General features: G+C 40.6%; 1 protein-coding gene across 1 annotated transcript in view; it reads right to left on the reverse strand.

Annotated features, from left to right (window-relative positions):
- The window catches only part of EGFL6 (EGF like domain multiple 6), a 46,300-nt gene that overhangs the window by 2,532 nt on the left and 25,644 nt on the right, over nucleotides 1-18,124 (reverse strand). The window contains exons 8-10 of the mRNA XM_075491900.1: nucleotides 12,973-13,302; nucleotides 2,881-2,961; nucleotides 861-947 (exon numbers count right to left, since the gene is read on the reverse strand). Of these exons, the coding sequence (XP_075348015.1) occupies nucleotides 861-947; nucleotides 2,881-2,961; nucleotides 12,973-13,302 (498 nt within the window). The remainder of the gene's footprint in view (nucleotides 1-860; nucleotides 948-2,880; nucleotides 2,962-12,972; nucleotides 13,303-18,124) is intronic.

Consider the following 18,124-nt stretch of genomic DNA (forward strand, 5'->3'; position numbering starts at 1 on the left):
AAGGTCGGGGCACGGCCTTCCTGGAAGTGACATCACAGAGAAGGGACTTGGGGAAAAGGAAATATATGGAGCAGCAGAGGAAGGATTAGTGAGGAAAGACTGGGATGGAAAGACTGTGAGGGAAGAGGGAGAGAATGCGTGTGTAGGAACTGGAGCAAGTGGCCTGGCGGATCTGCAGGATCCACTGGTCGCTACTGCAGCAACTTCTGCAACATCTCCTGTGCCACAGGGGAAGAGACATCAGACATCCTTTCAAACAAGTTTCTTCAGCCACACCTTTTTATATACACCAGCACAGCAGCCACACATTGCATTCGTGGAGCTCTTCCTCAGGTTTTAGCAGGCCTGCAGTTGGTACCAGGTCAGGTATGGGTTGTTCTGGAATAGCCCCCTGCCCTTGGCTCGTGCTGAGGAATGCCATCACTAGTTTGTCTTGTGGGGTTTGAGACTTCTGAGTAGTTATCACAGTGCTGTCTTAAGCCATGTGAGTGACGACGTTGCCACATCCATCTAAATGGTAGATGTGTGGTAAAATGCCCTACCAGTCTTGGAGAGACACGACGTGTAACTAATGAGGTTTCCGTTGCCTTGTACCCTGCAATTCTGAACAGTTACATTCTAATCATTTTTCTCATCTTTTGCTTCGCTTGTGTTGAAATATGTTGCTGATTACCAGTTGCCACTGGATATTTCAAAGAAACGATTTCCACTCCCAGCATTCTCTGCCTCCTTTTTTCTTTATAAAGATAATTGGCTGATAGGACAGCTAATTCTTGATTCTGCCTTCCCCTCCGTCCCCCTTTTTTGGAGGGGGTGAGCCATCAAATCAAAGCACAGCTAGAGGACAGATATTTAAATACCTCTATCTCGATCAGCAGGATTCCAGTCAAAGTCATCATCAGCATCTTGTTTCCAGTCGCAGACCCCTCGACTGAAGCTGCAATCAACTGAAAAAAGAATTGGCAATGGAGACTCAGAGATAAGAGGAGCACTATATCATAAGTACTGATAAAAATAATTGGCTCTTTATTCACCAGTTATGAATGTATAGGTCATTCTAAAATTATCTACAATAGGAGTTCAGATAGTGTTGACCTAGATTAAATTGCAAAAAAGCAAAGCATTAGAGTTTATGTAGTAATTCTTTCTTTAACTCACAGGAAAATCTGTTGTGTCTTTTTACTGCCCATCTCCCATCTGCACATGAGTTTATATGCTGTGATTTCTGTATAATGAGTGCCTGCTGATCGCCAGGTATAGTTGGAGGTGTTAGTTGTGAACTCTAGCATCATAAATGGTTTGGGATCTGCCAACTTTAGAGCTTTCCTCTCTCCATTTGTTACACTGCTGTGGTTGTAAGCAGCTGAGATGCTCAAGTTCCAGTTCTATCCATTGAAAGAGAGAAGCTGGCCTCACATGAGAGGAATCCTTTATGTCAGCACTTGATACTTATACTACACGGAGCTGGGAATAGCCCAAATCAGTTGACCTTTAGAGCACACTGAAAAAGGGCATCACCCAGAGCACGCCACAGCCTTCGTGACTGTGCAGGTGAAAAGCATTACATACACAAAGAAAGAAACACTGTGCAATGCAAACATGACAGATCGGATTAAGAATAATACATCAGCCATCTGAATTTCCTCAGAAAGAAGCATCCTTCTTCTTTTCATGTATTTTATCATGAGACAGAGAAGTGCAGTACATGGCATTTAGAGACCTTTGCTGTATAAATCCTGTTTCTGAGACTACTGCTTTCTGAATTGGAAAAACTCCCAGTATTTTACGCTTAATGTCAGCCAGCACATCTATCTATTTTATTTTGTTTTGTTTTCTTTAAGATTTGAAAGCATTTGTGGATTGTTTTTGGGTGAAACCCACCTTGCCCTAAAAATGATCTCAGCCAATCCCAGCATTTCAGCCCCTGCCCACTTGGCTGGTGACTCCCCAGGAGGATGCTGCTGCCCTGTAAATGCATTAGCTCAATACAATCTCTCAGTGCCCCCTTTTGGATTCTGCTTTTTTCCATGGCTCTCATAAGCAGGCCCTTATAGTCAGCTTCATGGTTCTGTCCATCACAGGGAAACTGTTTCCCACCAGGAGACAGGGGGAGAGAGCCCTTTGATCTGCCTTTATGCTCTGCTTAGACCAGAGCTACTCTGCAGTCTCTTATAGTTCCCAACAGGCAGTGAAGTTTGCTCTTTGAAAGTCCGTGAAGCAGTTTCCTAAGGCATGGCAGAAACTTAAGTTGTGTACATAAATTGACAGGTCTTGGACCTTGTATGCTGCCCTGACTGATTTTACAATATTTTAATGTGAGAAAGAACAGGTAGCATCATCTTACTCTGATATCCACAGGATTTACTGATGAATTGGGAACTATCATAAATTCATAGCCAGGCTATTTAAGATTCAGGGTAAATATTTATTCAGTCTTGTTCAGGGGAAACTCCTATTGACTTCTGACAGAGGACCAGGAGAAAACCCAAGAGAATATGGCTGAAGGACACTGGCATATTGTTGCATGCTATGCAACACTCTTCTAACATGGTTTCATTTTATAGATGATAGAAATGACTTTATTTTTTCATGACTATGAAATAAATCAAGTGAAATTCAATTGCAAGTCAAGTTTCAGTGTGGGGGAACTTTCTATCCATGGCTTATAAACAGTTAAAGTATGTTTTGAAAAGGACAGAAAAACAGCTTCTCACATTGGAACTGGCAGAATGGTTTGGCCAGATACTGTCTCTAACGTGCTCACCAAACCTTTGTTTTATGTTAAAAGCTTTTAAACTGGTTCTGGCTTAGTTAATATAGGTTGTCATGAAAACACACGATACACAGGAAAAGAAATACTGCAGAATAAAAATAATCTACCTTCTTGCTCTGGTCTCGACACTGGAACTTTCCTCTGTGCCAGGAGAGGGCTGAAGGCAGCTGCTTCTTTCACCTTGGGAACTACGGAAAACAACTTGTCAAGTGCTGAGTCATCACGGGAACAGAAAATGGAACTTTACACCTTTATACCAGTTGCCATCATTTATTTAACTCAATGTATGTGTTTTCCACTCCACCACCAAACTCACATTGCTAACCCCAGTTAGACTCTAACTCTGAATTTTAAAACTTTGGTTAAATTGCTGTTTTCCACAGCACCGTGCCTTCTAAGCTGTGGGCAATGGAGCTACAAGATTCACAAGGTCATAAAACATTGAACATGATATTTCTTTGGCATGGCGATCTGCTTTCTTGCTACAAAACTTCAACTAATGATCAAAGTACTTAACTCTACTAGGCAGCGAAGACAACAACTCAACGGCTTGGCAGCACTTTGCCAACAGCAGCCTCAAAAAATGGGTGATGACAGACAGTTTGAAACAGCCATAAACACTGGGGGATCAAGGGGCCACAGCTTTGTATTCAGGTAAGTGATAACTGGTGCTGCTGTAACAGAAGCCCCAGGAAATTATTTTTCTGAAGCTGTACTCTCTGCTGGGGTACATGTTCTCCTGCAAACCTGATCAGCTCCTGCTGTCTGTTGGGAAGGAAGGGTGCAGCGACTGCCCTACCTCTCCCTCACTCTCCCTGCAACAGCTGGCAAGCACAGCCTGATGTTTTGATAACCAGTCCTGGTGGAAACATCCGAACAAGTTCTTTTGTAAAAATTGGTTGACCTGTCTTGTGTCAAACTGGAAGAGTTGGTACAGCAGCACAGGCAATGAATGTTAGGTGCATTCTCTAAGACACTGGCCTAAAGGAGGGAGATAGTCAAGAATCACTATTTTTCAGCAGCAGCCTCAGAGGCCAAGGCAAAACCTCTCCTGTCTGATGAGCTACAAAGATATAGACACTTGAAAACTCTTATTTACTCTAAGTAAGACTCTAAAATACTCTAAGTATTTTTGAAGTTCTGTGATTAAGCTTCTTTTGTACTATTTTAAGTGATTAATAGAGAGTGCACTCACTAAAAAAAAAAAAGATAGTCTCAACTTCGTTGTGCAGAGCCTGTGTAAGTAACTGATCACACATGAGATAAGGGGAAGATCTGCTTTCACTGGCAGCGGATTCTATCCTTTGCAAACACGTATGCAGATGATACTATGATATATACATACACATCTATGAAAACAGGAGGAGCTTAAATGTGCCATTTTAGAGGAGGAGTGAGGGAGGATCCTTTGGATTACTGCTTACAGAAGGTGTTAGTGGAAAGCCTGACAGACGGAAGTTCCCTTTTCAGCCACACCATGTGGGCAGGAGCGCTAAGAAAAGCTCAGACTTCCTCAACAGTGCCAGATGATAGGAGCTATGAAAATGGAAATTACTTTTCCCTACTCAGCATTGTATCATACATGCTCTTAGAAAGTCGCAAATGCAAAATATTTTAAAAGTAATTACTTTCACATGCGCGCACATTTGTTCAGAGGGGAGTTTGTTCCTGTGAGTTCCACTGAGCTTTCCATTGAAATACTCCAACCTACTCACAGTTGTAAACACATACTCAATTTTAAGAATATACTTACAACCCACTGCAATCCAGAGCCTCCTAGCACCATAAAGACTATGCCATCTACTTAACCTTTCTTCTCCTTCAAAACTGTCAAAAATTGCGCTGTGTGTACACCAGAGAAAACACACACTAACAAAGAGGCCCTGGAGGCACTTTCCAGAGGTGCTGAATTGAGCCAAGAAAGGAGACTCATGCAATCTTATGAGCTTTCTGATGAATTGCCAGGAGCGTGTCCTCTCTTGTTGCCCTTGCAGCCTTCCCCTCACCCAGACCATTGCTTAAATCACCTGGATAATATTCTTACTTAAGGCAAGGATTAATATATCTTTCTCCAAATTAATATATGTCTACATATACACGTTTAGGAACAGGCATATAGAGATTAGGTGTTAAGTTTACTGCCATGCCATAAACTTGGCCTCGTACTTAGTTAAAGAGGCTCAGGCTGTGAAAACCCTTGCCAAAATGAAGAGAGCTATTAAAATACGATCAGTTCTGGAAAGAGTGGAGTGATTTAACAGAAGACAACAGCTGCCAGAATGATTTATTTACTGAGTTATTGAATTATATTTGAATTCACTTGAGGGATATACATGCAGGTGTAGCTGTGTGCTGCAGATGCTTCAAGTGAAGAACTGTCATGCACATAAAAAGATCCAAATTTTGTATCCAAATCTATTTTTGTTTTCAGTGTCAGGCATTACACTCAGGTTCTCCACTTACTGGAAGATATCACCTACGTATTATGAGAAACTGTAAGCTTCAGCTTACAGAAAGGTTTCCAAGAAACCTTACTTCTTGTAATGTGCCTACATTTTACATCAGACCATCATTGGACATAGCCAGGATCCAAAGTTTACCCCCTCCTAAGTACTAGGCAGGAGTCAGGATTGCTCCTTTCAGCTCTTCTGCTGTCAGGTGGTGCTTGCAGAAAGGCAGGCTAAGAACATACACTCACTAAGAAAAGCTCACATACATCCCACTTTAGGCACCGCAGAGTCTGTCCTTCTTTCTGTACTGCTGGTGCCCACCCATCTACTTATCTGCAGCACTAGCTACTGTTTAGACGTAACTCTTCCCAGTCATGCTAATTAATCCAAAGCTGGCCATAATTTTGCAGGCGGTATGGAGAAAGTGAGCAGAAGACAGTTGCAATATATATGGCGACTTTTGTTAAGACTAGGTTCTCAGGTACTCGAGCTTCTTCATGCAGGTAAGTTGATAGGGAGCTTGCATGTGCCAAGAGAATGGTGTGAACTGACCAGCACTGGTAGTACCAGGTACATTCAGCTAAATGTGGTTAGACTGGAAAGGACTCAAAAAGATTGTCTAATTAACTGCAAAACGCTAGTGGAACCCGAAGGGATATTTACCCTCGGCAAGAGTGTGCTTCCCCGTAGCTGTGATTTCTGTAGGGACAAAAGCTTTTCTTTCCAAACAGAATTGCAAGAATATTGCTGGTCTAGCACTTTTAGGGGCATAGTACTAACAGGTTCTGTTAATAGCCATTATAAATAATAAATTAAATATTTATAAGTAATACTGTTATTAGTTATATATAAATTTATTCAAAATTCTGTGCCATAAAGGACTGTGGGCTTTTCTGCTTCAATTGTGAGGCAAGGCAGCCTATTAGAAGAAAAAAAAATCATGCAAGTCAGTAATCCTAACCCTTTCTGCCTTTCTGTGATGGATGGATGGATTGATGGATTGGGGGAGGTAGCTCAGACATCTCAACAGGTTTCTTCTGTAACCTGCTTGGACAGGTCAGGAAGGATTGCCAGAAATAGTGTCCCCAGGGTAGGGTCACCATCTTTTTTGGTTAAAAGGACATAGGGCTCTGCTCGCTGTGCCTGGTGTTACAAGGGGAACACGCTCTCCTGTACTGGGCTACGTGACTTGGTGCAGTTGCAAAGGGTGGATCATGTAACCTTCCTGTTGAGTACTCGGTGCTACACTATTTGGAATAGATTCATTTCCCAGATTTCAGTTTGAGTGGGGGCACAGAGGGAAGATCCTTTGTCCATAGGAAAAGCCAAATCAAAATAATATACAAGAGATTTTTGTCATGATGTTTGGTGAGATTCTTTTTCAAGGACTTTCTCAACCAAACCAGGACATTTGAACACCATATACCTGGGCTAGGCAGAGACTACTTGTCTCTACAAAATTGCCACTACAACTGACAGCAGTGACAATTAATATTATTGCTTGAAAATATTAAAGCACTCTGTTTTATCTGTATTTTTGCATATACTGTCTGTTCCAGTCACATTTGGCTGGAATTATCCATTATTAATATAAGGGATTTATATGCTGAACATGCCAGAGAGATTTTATTTCACCAGGGGATACTGGCAGAAGGTTGGTGTGCTTCTTTATACAGGGATACTAGTATGCCCGAGATGTAGTTTTATTAAGTACGTGAAGTTGTACTATGACTTTCTTGTTTGATAACCACTATGCAGAGGACTTAAGGCATTGTGCTGTTTGCATTTTTCTTTCAGGATGGGTTGCATGTTAACTGCGTTTCCTTTCCTTTTAAATTTTCATATGCTATACTTGATCCTTGTTATTATAGAAATTCAGTCATGATTCAGGCACTTAATTGTTTGAACTTTTTGCTTTAAAAATACTTTCATTTCTAATGATATTGAATGATCTTTTGGAGTACATGATGAGCTCAAATTTACAGCTCGTAAATTTACACATCGTTTTTTTCCCTTCTCCGCTGATGTCTATTCAGCAGTGATTCCTTTACTACCACATTAAGTTTCTCCATATAATCCCCTCAAGTATTCACATAGCATCTGCCTTTTGTATTATTAATATTGGTATTGTTTGTCTTCCAGGAAGAGTAGTTAATTAGGAAAAATGGATAGGTCACACTTCTCAGAGATCCTAATTATTATTTTTAAATTTATGTATTATTTTATCATAGTAGTTTTACTACATAATAAATATATAGGGAGCCACAGAAAAATACTGGAGGGAAAAAAGGAATTATTACATGGAGCTTGAAATTATTAAAATAAAATATATCAAAATACAGGACCTTCGTGAAAACTACTACTCACAGGTTTTTTTAAAACACAATAGTTAAAGATAGGAAAGTGAAGCCACCAACATTTAAGAAATGTCAAAATTAAGGTCATCTGTGAAAACTTAAATTTTTCTTCTTGTATTTTTATACCTTATGATACAGTCTGTAATGACTTTAAATGACTGCTTTCCATGGGATCCTTACCTTGTTCAGTGTGAAGGAAGAACCTGTCCTGCTGTGAAAGGTGCAGTTTAATAAATAGGACTCTGTCCTATTGATTGCAAAAATTGCAGATGCACAGAAAATGAGAGTAAACCAAAGTATTGGAAAGCTCCTTACTGTGAGCAATGTCCTTTCTGTACATGGAAGAAGACACAGCGAGGTGAGAGGTGGACCAAAGTGCTTGGTTATATAAGCAATGACTGTACAGATGCTACACTCAAGCTAGAGGTGAACTTAGAGTGCACAGCCTTAATTCTGTCATTTTCTAACATTTTAATGCTTTCCGTGTACCATTCATAATCCAGAATGGTGTTGCCAGCTGCACCTAAATTCCATATTCTGTACTTCCATCCATTTATGAAACTCATATTGTGCTTCAAACACTCCCGTGGTATCATGCAGCCAGCTATGTTAATTACAGAGCCCCTGCCTTTGATAGCACCAAGAATGATAAAGAGGTTTTGGCTTTCTGGTTTATTTGGCAAGACTGAAAGTGGATTGTTTCCCTTGTGGGTTCTAGGCTCGTAATTCTGAACAAGAGCACTCTCTCAGTTAATCAGGATGTTTGCTCTTAATCTTATTCTTTTCTGATAATTAGACGGCTGTGTGAGTGAATAATGCTCAGACCACAGCTTGGTCCACAGCTATAGATAAAAGGCTCAAAAGATGTCAGACATCTGGCAAATGTAATTCTTTCAGAGGAGCATGTGGTAGCAAAGCTGTGGCATATTCCTTTCAGTCCGACATAGTGATATACTGTATATATAGGAAGCTAGTCTTCATCTTACTACCTCTTATATTCTGCTTGGTTTTTTTACAGTGCCCACTCTGGTTTTCTGGGGTTTTTTTATGGGCTTTGAACATCAGAGAGCAGTGTTAGAAAGACAGTGAGTACCATTTTTGTGAGAGTTCCCACATGCTGCAGTTTCAGGCACTTCAGAATTCTACGTGTTAGAATTACCAACAGTGAGTTACTTTTCCCAAATTTTGTGTGTTATTTTACATTTAGACTAACTAGACTACCGAGGCAAAACCAGGCACAGGCATTTTCCAGGGGACAGAAAAATCAAACAGCCATAACAAGAAATAAAAATATACCACATTGCCCACAACTAGCACACTTAAATACATGGGTGCTTATTTCTGCTATATATCTGTTCTTCCAGTATAGCTGCCTCAGCAAGAGCTCAATGTGATGCTACAGATGATTTATAAGAAATACAGTCCCACTAACAGGAAAAAAAAAAGGAATTAAAGCTTTAAGGATAGCACATGCATTATTGCAGACAAATAGAAAATTACTTCCAAGCTATAAAGGAAGCCATATTTTTTCAGACAAAAATGTCATTTCCAAATGCACTATAAGTAATTTTATATACAGCAGTTGGCAAAGCAGAGAGGTGAAACCAAGTGCACATAAAGGAAAATCTATCAGTGTTTTCAGTAAGCTCCTTCAGCACCACAAAGTCACTTACCAGTCACTTACCAGTGCTTTTGTACTGTTTCTGAAGGGTGCTCATAAAACAGTGCTCCACAGAGCTATTCTACTGAGCTTCCGCTTGTTGGGTTTGGGGTTTTGGCTTCTTTTTTTTTTTTCTTTTTTTTTTTTTTCCCACTTTGAACATGTTAATATTGCAGCTTAGTCCAAGCAGTGTTTTTCCAGATGTGCTCCTGAAGCTTCCTATTGCTTTTGTGATCTCGTTGCCCCTTATTTGACTTATAGACTGACCTGAGGGTCTATCTACGTGGTACTTTTCAGGTGGACCTGAGCTCACTTTAGTTGTGCTCCAAGCAAGCTGGGTGCAAGCCAGCTCCAACCAAGAAGTCACGTAGTCAGCGTTGGCACAACTGGCAGACCAGCGCTAACAAACCTGTTTGACAGGCAGAGTGAACTGGTGTCTGCCTGCACTTCTAGAAGGACGCTGCTGTGCGCTGTACGAAAGGATATGCTTGAACCTAACTAGCCTTTTGCTACACCTTTTAGTGGCAGTCTGTTATCTTTATTTACTTAGCTATCTAAAGGTCCCCGGACAGGGGATGGCTAGGAGGTGGCTCTCAAACCTCATCTATTTCATTATGCACAGCGCTCCCTGTAAGCCTGGTGTTTTTAAAGTGGAATTCTAGTTTCATGTATAAATTTGTTTTATTGCTTCTCGTGAGAGAACAGAGGCAAGTCACTTAATCCTTTGGTCTGAGACTCTCAAATGCATTTCGCAGTACCAGCATGGTAAGGCTGAACCCCAAGGGTAGCTTGCTATCCAGTGAAAACTTCGACCCCAGTTTGGCTTCAGCTCCTGCTACCTCTTTTAGGTAAATGATTTACGAAGGGATCCTTAGAAGATGGATAGGCAGTGGCATAAGCTTGTCAGGAGTGAAAATAAAGAGAGAGGCTGAGGATCAGGTGTGGCTGGCCAGAGGGACAGTGACATCCTGAGCACACGATCCTCAACTTTGGAGGCATGTCACCATTAGCCAGAAACTTTCGATAAAATGCAGAGAGATTGAGTATAGCCTGGAGCTTACCACAGTCATTCGAGAAGGTAAGGTGGGTGGAAGTCCCTGCTGTCTGTGCAATACAGATTTTGAATTAGGGGGGATCTCCTGTATGCCAGCTGAGCTTCCCAATTTATCAGATGGAAACATGAACATACTTCTTTTGCTCTGGCTGTTGGGTTTTTTTGTTTTGTTTTGTTTTGTTTCAACCCGAGTATCAACACTCTTTTTGTGTTGGCCTGTATGCCAACTGCCTCCTACCTCTGACAGCCATAAGGTCTGAAGAGGGCTCTCAATACACCGAGGTCTCACCATGAAAGAGAGAGCTCTATCTGTCATTCCCTCACTTTGGTAATCCCACCCTGAGCTTCTCTTCTTGTGCAAGGTAGGGCTTGAAGTGGCATGTCAGTCCTGAGCATTTTCACCATTTGGTCCGGTTAAAAGCGGACATGCAGAAGTCTATTTTTGCATGTGGCTAGGTGGCAGCTGTTTTGATATTTTTGAAATATCACTGATTCCTGCATTGTGAGCTTACGTGCTTACAGTACTAGAGAGGCATCTAAGCATCTTCCAGGATGCAGGTTTACACACACTGGATACCACTATTTTCTAAACTGCTTTGAAATGCTCGGTTGAGAGTATAGAATGAGTCATAGAATCGTGTAAGTTGGAAGGGACATCTGTAGGTCACCTGCTCTGACCTCCTGATCAGGAGGTTGCTCAAGGCCCAGCTCAGTCATATTACGAGTATCTCCAAGGATGGATATTTCACAACCTCTCTTCATACCTGTACCAATTTTTGTCCACCTTCATGGTAAAATATTCTTTTCATTATATCTAATCAGAGTTTTGTTTTGTTCCAACTTATATTCACTACTTCTTGTCCTACTGCTGTATATTTTCAAGAAGAGTCTGGCTGTGCCTTCCCTATAACCTTCCATTAGATAGTTGAAGACACCTCTAAGATCTCCCCTTAGCCTTCTCCTCTTAAGGCTGAAAAAAGGAGTTACTCTCAGCCTCTCCTCTTATACCATGTTGTCCAGGCCCCTGCCCTTGGTGGAGCACTGCTTGTACCAGTATGTCCACATCGGTCTTGTAATGGAGAGCCCAAAACTGGGCATAGCACCTCAGCTGTGGTCTCACAAGTGCCAAATAGAGGGGAAGAACCACTTCTCTTTTTCTGCAAAACTTCTTCCTAAGCAGTCATCCCATGTCTATAATGTTGCATGAGGCTTTTCTCTCCCTTTGCATTTGCTTTTGTTGAACTTCATAATGTTCCTGTCAGCCCATTTCTGCAGCCTGGCCAGGTCCCTCTCAATAGCAGCGCTGCCCTTTAGTGTATGGGTTGCTCTCCCCAGTTTGGTATTGTCAGCAAACGTGAAATAGGCCATAAGCACTCACTGTTAGTATTTGCAGGAAGGAAGGAGGTTGGTGAACAAGGACCTGACTTCACTCTGGTTATCAGCTCGCTAGCATAACTTGGGGAAGCAATATTAGTCTATATCCTTAGCCTGAACTGAAACAGGCCAATTACCACTGAAAACCAAAAAATGGCAATTTCAGGAGAAGAGTGCCTTTGGCAAAGAAGCTTGTATTCTCAAATGTATTGAGGTGAATAATCGCATGTTTTCTTGGCTCTCTTACAATAGCAATATTAGGGACCATTTTTTCCAGAGGACTTTAAAATGATCTTTCCTTTAAAAAAATTATACTTATGTGTCTTTTCAAATCAAATAGCAACAATTTGAATGCTAACTTAAACTTCATTTGTGTTCATTTTTATTATTATGAAAAATGGTGCATAATTTTAATTACTGTGGGATAGTATTTATTTTTTTTCTATACTTTGGAAAAGAGAAAGTATCATGAATAATCTACTATCAGGGTGTATTTTTCATATTACATGTTTTTGCCACTACCTTGAAGAATATTCAACTGAGCCAGATGTACTAAAAGCCAATTAAAATGCATTTGAAAGCTTTAAAGAACACAACAAGAAATTGTATAGCATACAAGGTAATAGTTGGAAGGAAACACCTGAGAGCAGACTGAGGAAACCTATGGCAATCTTCCTGATAAATGACTAATGTCAGAAATTAAGCAAGACTCCTGCTCAAATACCATCAAATGCTTTAAATTTGAGAGTATCCATTCAGATAAACTCTCACATTTAAACAAAAGGGATAAGAAACCCCTCTGTGATTCACGTTATTTTTCTGTGGGAATGACATGAACAACAGTGGTGCCTATTATATGGTCTATATTATTTGAAACACAAGGACACCAAAGTCTATGTTTTTCCTCTGAACAACGCACACTACTCAGGATGATGAGTACGCCTATCACGAATCAAAGCTAATTATTGTCTTACTCGTAATGAAGCAGCACGCTATCTTGTTTCGCTGGGGCTTCTGTGAAGAAACCGGGGAGAAGCTGTGTGCTATGTGTAAGCTGCTCTGAAAGCACAGCCCGCAGAGGGGCGGCCAGGACGGCGCACGCCTCTGCTCACGCTGCCTGCAGACGCGTTCCCCTAAAAGGGAGACTCGGTACCTTTAGTCTCACCAGTAGGTATGTTAGGTTGCTTTTCATTCCCTACAAGTAAATTCTGTTAAAATGGCTGTAATGTTTTGTGTTGATTTTGTTAGTGTTTATATATATATTTACATTGAAACTAGATTTTTAAAGGAATGAAGAAACTTACAAAAGACGTCTCCTCTAAGGCTTCGCTCATGGTCAATTTGATTCTCAAAACCCCCTTTATCCTCTTCGTCTGACTCTTCTGCCTCCTCTTCTGCAGTAGCTTCAGTTTCTTTCTCTTCCTTAGTGTAGCTCCCACCAAGATCCACACCACCTTCATAGTCCAATAACTGCAAGTGGGTCTTAGAAGCTGGTGTCACGGCTGCTTCTGGGATCGCATTCTTGATTGTTTCATGCTTTTTCACACTGTTTTTATGCGCAAGAAGTTTCTTAATTGTGTCCTTAGCTGTTCCAGGGATTCTTGCAATTTCCTTCACTGACTTTTCAGGGATAACTAGAACCAAGAAGAAAATATTAAACATTCATCTAAGGAATCGTTCAGCAATGACATTTATAAATGGTACCACAGTGTCCTTTACAATGTTCAGAGACCCATACAGCCAAATTCTCTACTATGAGATATAAGTTCAGCTCTGCACGGTACTGAATACGCATACACGTGTTTAGCTCTGTTGTATGGACAACCCCCTGTTTGAGTTACAGTGAAAAGACCAAAGCGACCCTCTGTCATAACCTCATTTGGACTCCTGTGTAACAGAGGCCATAGAGCCCCTTACATTAATTAGTTTTACACTGGATCTTGGGTAGAAAAAAATATCCTTCTTCAATTTGTGGACTACTAAAAATTGTCCATGGAGGTGTGATTCCCTGCACAACAAATGTCAGCCTACTAGCAATGAGCATTTTTCTTAGCTATCTTTTGTGAACTTCTTTGGCCTTACTTTATTTGCACTTTACCTCAGGCTGAAAGCCACTGAAATGGAACATATTTTGAGAGGAGATACATCAAGCTGCTCCGTCACATTTCATTTAGCTCTAAGGAATACTTCGTTCTAAGGGGTAAACCCCAAAACTTCAGAGAGGCATCCAAGAATGCCAAATTATTATCTTCTTGCAATTTCAAGGTGGACTAGAATATAAATGTAAAATTTCCTGATATTTTTACTATTTTATGATTCCTCTTGGCTACAAAATACTAAAAGGATAACCAGCCTTGTAGTATCTTGCACCTTGGGATTCTGCTCAGAAACACAACGGCTGCCAGAAGTGAAAAACTTAGAAGTGGGGTAAAAGTCAATTGAGATTGTTCAAATCTGTAAAAAAAAAAAGAAAAAAAATCTGAATGTGGGGGTTTCCCTATTATGAAGTATAATGAAGTCAAATATCCTCTATATCCAGGCAAAAACTTCCAAGCATTTGTTGGTAAGAGGACATTTTTACATTTACATGGAAGCCCTGATTTTCAAATCATGCTTTGCTTGCAAATGTATTGAGTTTCAAGACACAAGCCTTTTACTTCTTTTAAAATTCAGTTTTTCTCTCTCTACCATCATCAAACTATGTTTGGATGCTTGAATGAGGCATATTTTTCATAGGAACCCATTTGAAGATGCATTTCTAGGGATGTGGGGAGGCAGGATTGATTTTCCACCACTGGTGGGACCCAGAACCAGTGCAAAGGGCTCCTTTGAGACACTATGTTGGCCAGCTGTTCTCCATGTTCTCTTGAGATAGGAAAATTATCAGTTTACAGGAAATGAGGAGAGATTTTACTTACATAATATGAAAAAACTTGCTTACTATCCTTGCTATGGGATAGTAAAACCCAGGAGCAAGCCACTTAGATTATTTGAACTGTATCACTAGAAGTTTTAAAAAAATGTTAGGCTACAATCTGTCATTAATTTGCTGGACATGATCTGTCTCAGAGCAAAAGAACAGACTAACTGATGTTTTTTAGTCCCTTCCAGACATACTCTTCTGTCATCTGGCAAAGACTGATGGCTGTTTGTGCTAATGGCCAACTCATAACTGAGGGTTAAAGCCAGGACTACTTTGGATCAGTTTGTTGAAGGTATGTGTACAGTACAAAGCAAATTCAAAGGAGAATTTATGGCAATACTGCAGTTGTTGCTTTTTATCAGCAACATCAGTTGCTGCTCAACATCAGTCGAGGAACACCACTGTGCTAAAACTAGGTCTGGAAGGGTTTGTGTGACAGATATGCAAGTTTTAGAGAAGACATAAATCTGAGGAGTTCTAGTTTATGAGATGATTCCATCCCACCGTAAGGATTCCACTAGAGTTAACCAAGTCCCCACCTGTCATAGTACCAGAGCTACTAAGGAATAGAGTGTCCTTGGGGTTTAAAGTCCATGGCAATGGACTTTGAGGCTTGGGACAATGAGGCTTTTGAATCAACTCAGGATTTCATGACTGCTATGACATGACCAGTCACTATGCAATTATATACTTGGCCCTCTAGTGTTGGCCACAGCCTGAATCTGTGTGGGTTAGGAAGAAGGACTGGTAAGTAGGATAGCACAACCAACTAAGCTAGTGACAGCCTTCTGCAGTTTGAGTCCTTTATACGAAGTCCCTAGGAAATAATGACAGCTGAGCAGTTCCAGCGTGCTGTACAAAGGCTCTTCCGTAGATGGAGACCATTCCACCAATGGGTCAGAATAGCCTTATATACTGCTTTCTATCTTTGATTCTCAATCAGTATTGATGCTGTAGTGCCTACAGTCTTTTGGGATTGCAAATGGTGGGGGAAGTCAGCTATTTTTATTTCCTTCTGCTTTTGCTGTCTAGTGATTGCATTATCAGGGCAAGAATATGTTCCTATTTTGCTCCTCACTTCGTAATAATAAAAACTTTATAGCAGTATTTTGGGACAGATAGACTGGACTTGTAACCTTGGGTAGTACTTTTTTCTGTGTGCTTATTTTCATAGAAACATAGCAGAAGAAAAAACACCAGTTAATAAAATAGAACTGTAATCTCGTAGGAAAAGGGGAAAGTTCCCTGAATTTATATTCACTCCTGGAAAATACAATCCTATCACTGTGAATTCATCACATTTTATTTATGGCAAATGCACCTACATGCTATTTAGTACTTAGGAACAAAATCAGACTCTCTTGGTGTGCTCACTGGTGCATTCAGATTTTCTGAGGCTGCAGTTGGAGGTATAAAGTAAATGGATGCCAATAAAATATAAATCAAAATCGAGGATTTTGTTTCTCTTTTTCTTTGGGTAAAACTTGTAGTCTTGCTTGTCAGATACTTGCAGGTAAACTCTTTACTAATACTCCACTAAGTGAGCCTTTCCTCTGGAGGATGATGTCATGAAGGATGTAAGGTTCTCTGGCTCTAAACTCAGAATGCAGCAATAAAAATTAACAGGAAAGCTTCATTCCAAACAAATTTCCTCTTGACAATCAATCAGTAACAAGAAACTCCAGGCTGTTAATAAAGAGGCTATGGAGATTTTCAAGCCAGGACTGACTGCTCAGCAAACCTGAACATCTGCTTTTAGTTTATGCTTTGAAGTCTTCCTAGTGAAATGAAAAATTCTTATAGCTCAACATAATCTGTGGTGTCAGAAAACCAATCTCCTTGGATGTGCAAAACTAAGCAGTGCAGAAAATCAACTGACAGGAGTGACAAAAATAGGGGGATGAAAGCGTATAATCCCCATGTGCTTGCAGACTCCAGTTTGCTGCTGCAGTATGAAAATCTGCATGCTCATGGGGACAAAGAGAGACTAGACACCAAGCATATTTTAGATATATCACTAGTATCCTTCTAATCTGCATTCAGCTTTAGAGTAGCCAGAGGTGTGGATTTAAGGCTTTTTATGTCTACCCATAAATTGCAGGAGGAATAATCCAGTGTAAGGATAGACCACCTTAAACTCAGTCTGTTCTGTTGAATCCACTGCCTGTGGGCTCGCCTTAATGAACAGCTCACCTTCTCTGACAATCTGGGGTTCTACAGCTGAGGCAGGGATTTTTCAGGACCCTTTGCCCCAAGACATGAATATATATGCACAGGTGGTGCTCACAAACATTTGTGCATTTATCCATCCACGTGACTGCATAGAGAATTTTAGAAAGTGAAAAGAAATGGAGTGCATTTCATCCCAGCTCTTCTTTGTGCACCTTCCATCAGGAAGCATGTAGATTAACACCTCCTGCTCTTATACAGTTTGTGTTTATTCCCCTAGTATGAAAATATCTCAGCTTTCAAAGGTGTTTTATTTCTTTGAGGTAGAGAGAGGTGGAAAAACAAAGGCAAATGGTGGCTGAGGGCTAAAAGTAAATCTTTTCTGTCATCAGTTGCTGTGCAAGATTATAAAACCACAGAAATGGCTTGGTGTAGGATGGCTAATGACCAAGTCGTGAAAGTTGAGTTGGAAAAAATAGAGAGAGAGCAAATGCTAACCCCCTGTCTCTGTGCTGTATTGTGTAAAGGGAAATACTCTGGGGATGATACAGGAGAGGGACAGACAGTGATCCGTTTCCCTCCCACGCCCTGCGACCGCAGCCGGCGCTGGCGGGGCTCTGAACGTAAGGGGGCTGCAACAGGAGACGGCTTGCTCTGCTCTCCAGCAGGCACCGCGCTGCTTCCACCTTCACACCTAGCAATATATTTAAAAACCTGGTGAGAGACAGGCCTAGGAGACTGGCTTACAAGTCTTTTTGTAGCTCCCTTTGTAGCTTCTGTACATAAAAGTTGGAGAGGGGATGAGGCATACAGACAATCATTTACCATGTTTAGGGGGAATCTGTAGATGTGAGTAAAGACTAGATCAGCAGGAATGATTTTAGAAATCATTCTAAAAGTTCTCAACTTCTTTTAGATAGTCTTAAGAGAGTCTGAAAGCTTTCATAGAGAGGTTAAAACATATATTCTAGACTATTATTCTCTTTTATGCACCATGGAATATCATCTGGCAAAATGTATTTCTAGCCTGTTTCATTTCTAAAATTCTTACCATCTTATTGAAGGAAGGATGCCTTGAGAAATCAGGGCAAGTTCATCATGCTGGACTGTGCTTAATACATGACTAAACCAGCCAGCAATGCTTCCAGTAGGAAATGTGGTATGACAAAAGCTTAAGTGCTATTCATGAAAGGATGACAGCAGTATTTGGCTCCATACTGAATTAAATTGTAAGAATCTCACCAGTGATATGACCACAATCGCTTTTTAAGCTTTGAAATTTTATGATGGCATACCCAACTTTTCTCAGCGCTGGCAAGTTAATAAGAAAGCAAAATCATATATGGGTTTTAGGGGTTACCCTA

Source organism: Mycteria americana, chromosome 1 (genome assembly GCF_035582795.1).
Source record: "Mycteria americana isolate JAX WOST 10 ecotype Jacksonville Zoo and Gardens chromosome 1, USCA_MyAme_1.0, whole genome shotgun sequence".
In the NCBI taxonomy this organism is placed as follows: domain Eukaryota; kingdom Metazoa; phylum Chordata; class Aves; order Ciconiiformes; family Ciconiidae; genus Mycteria; species Mycteria americana.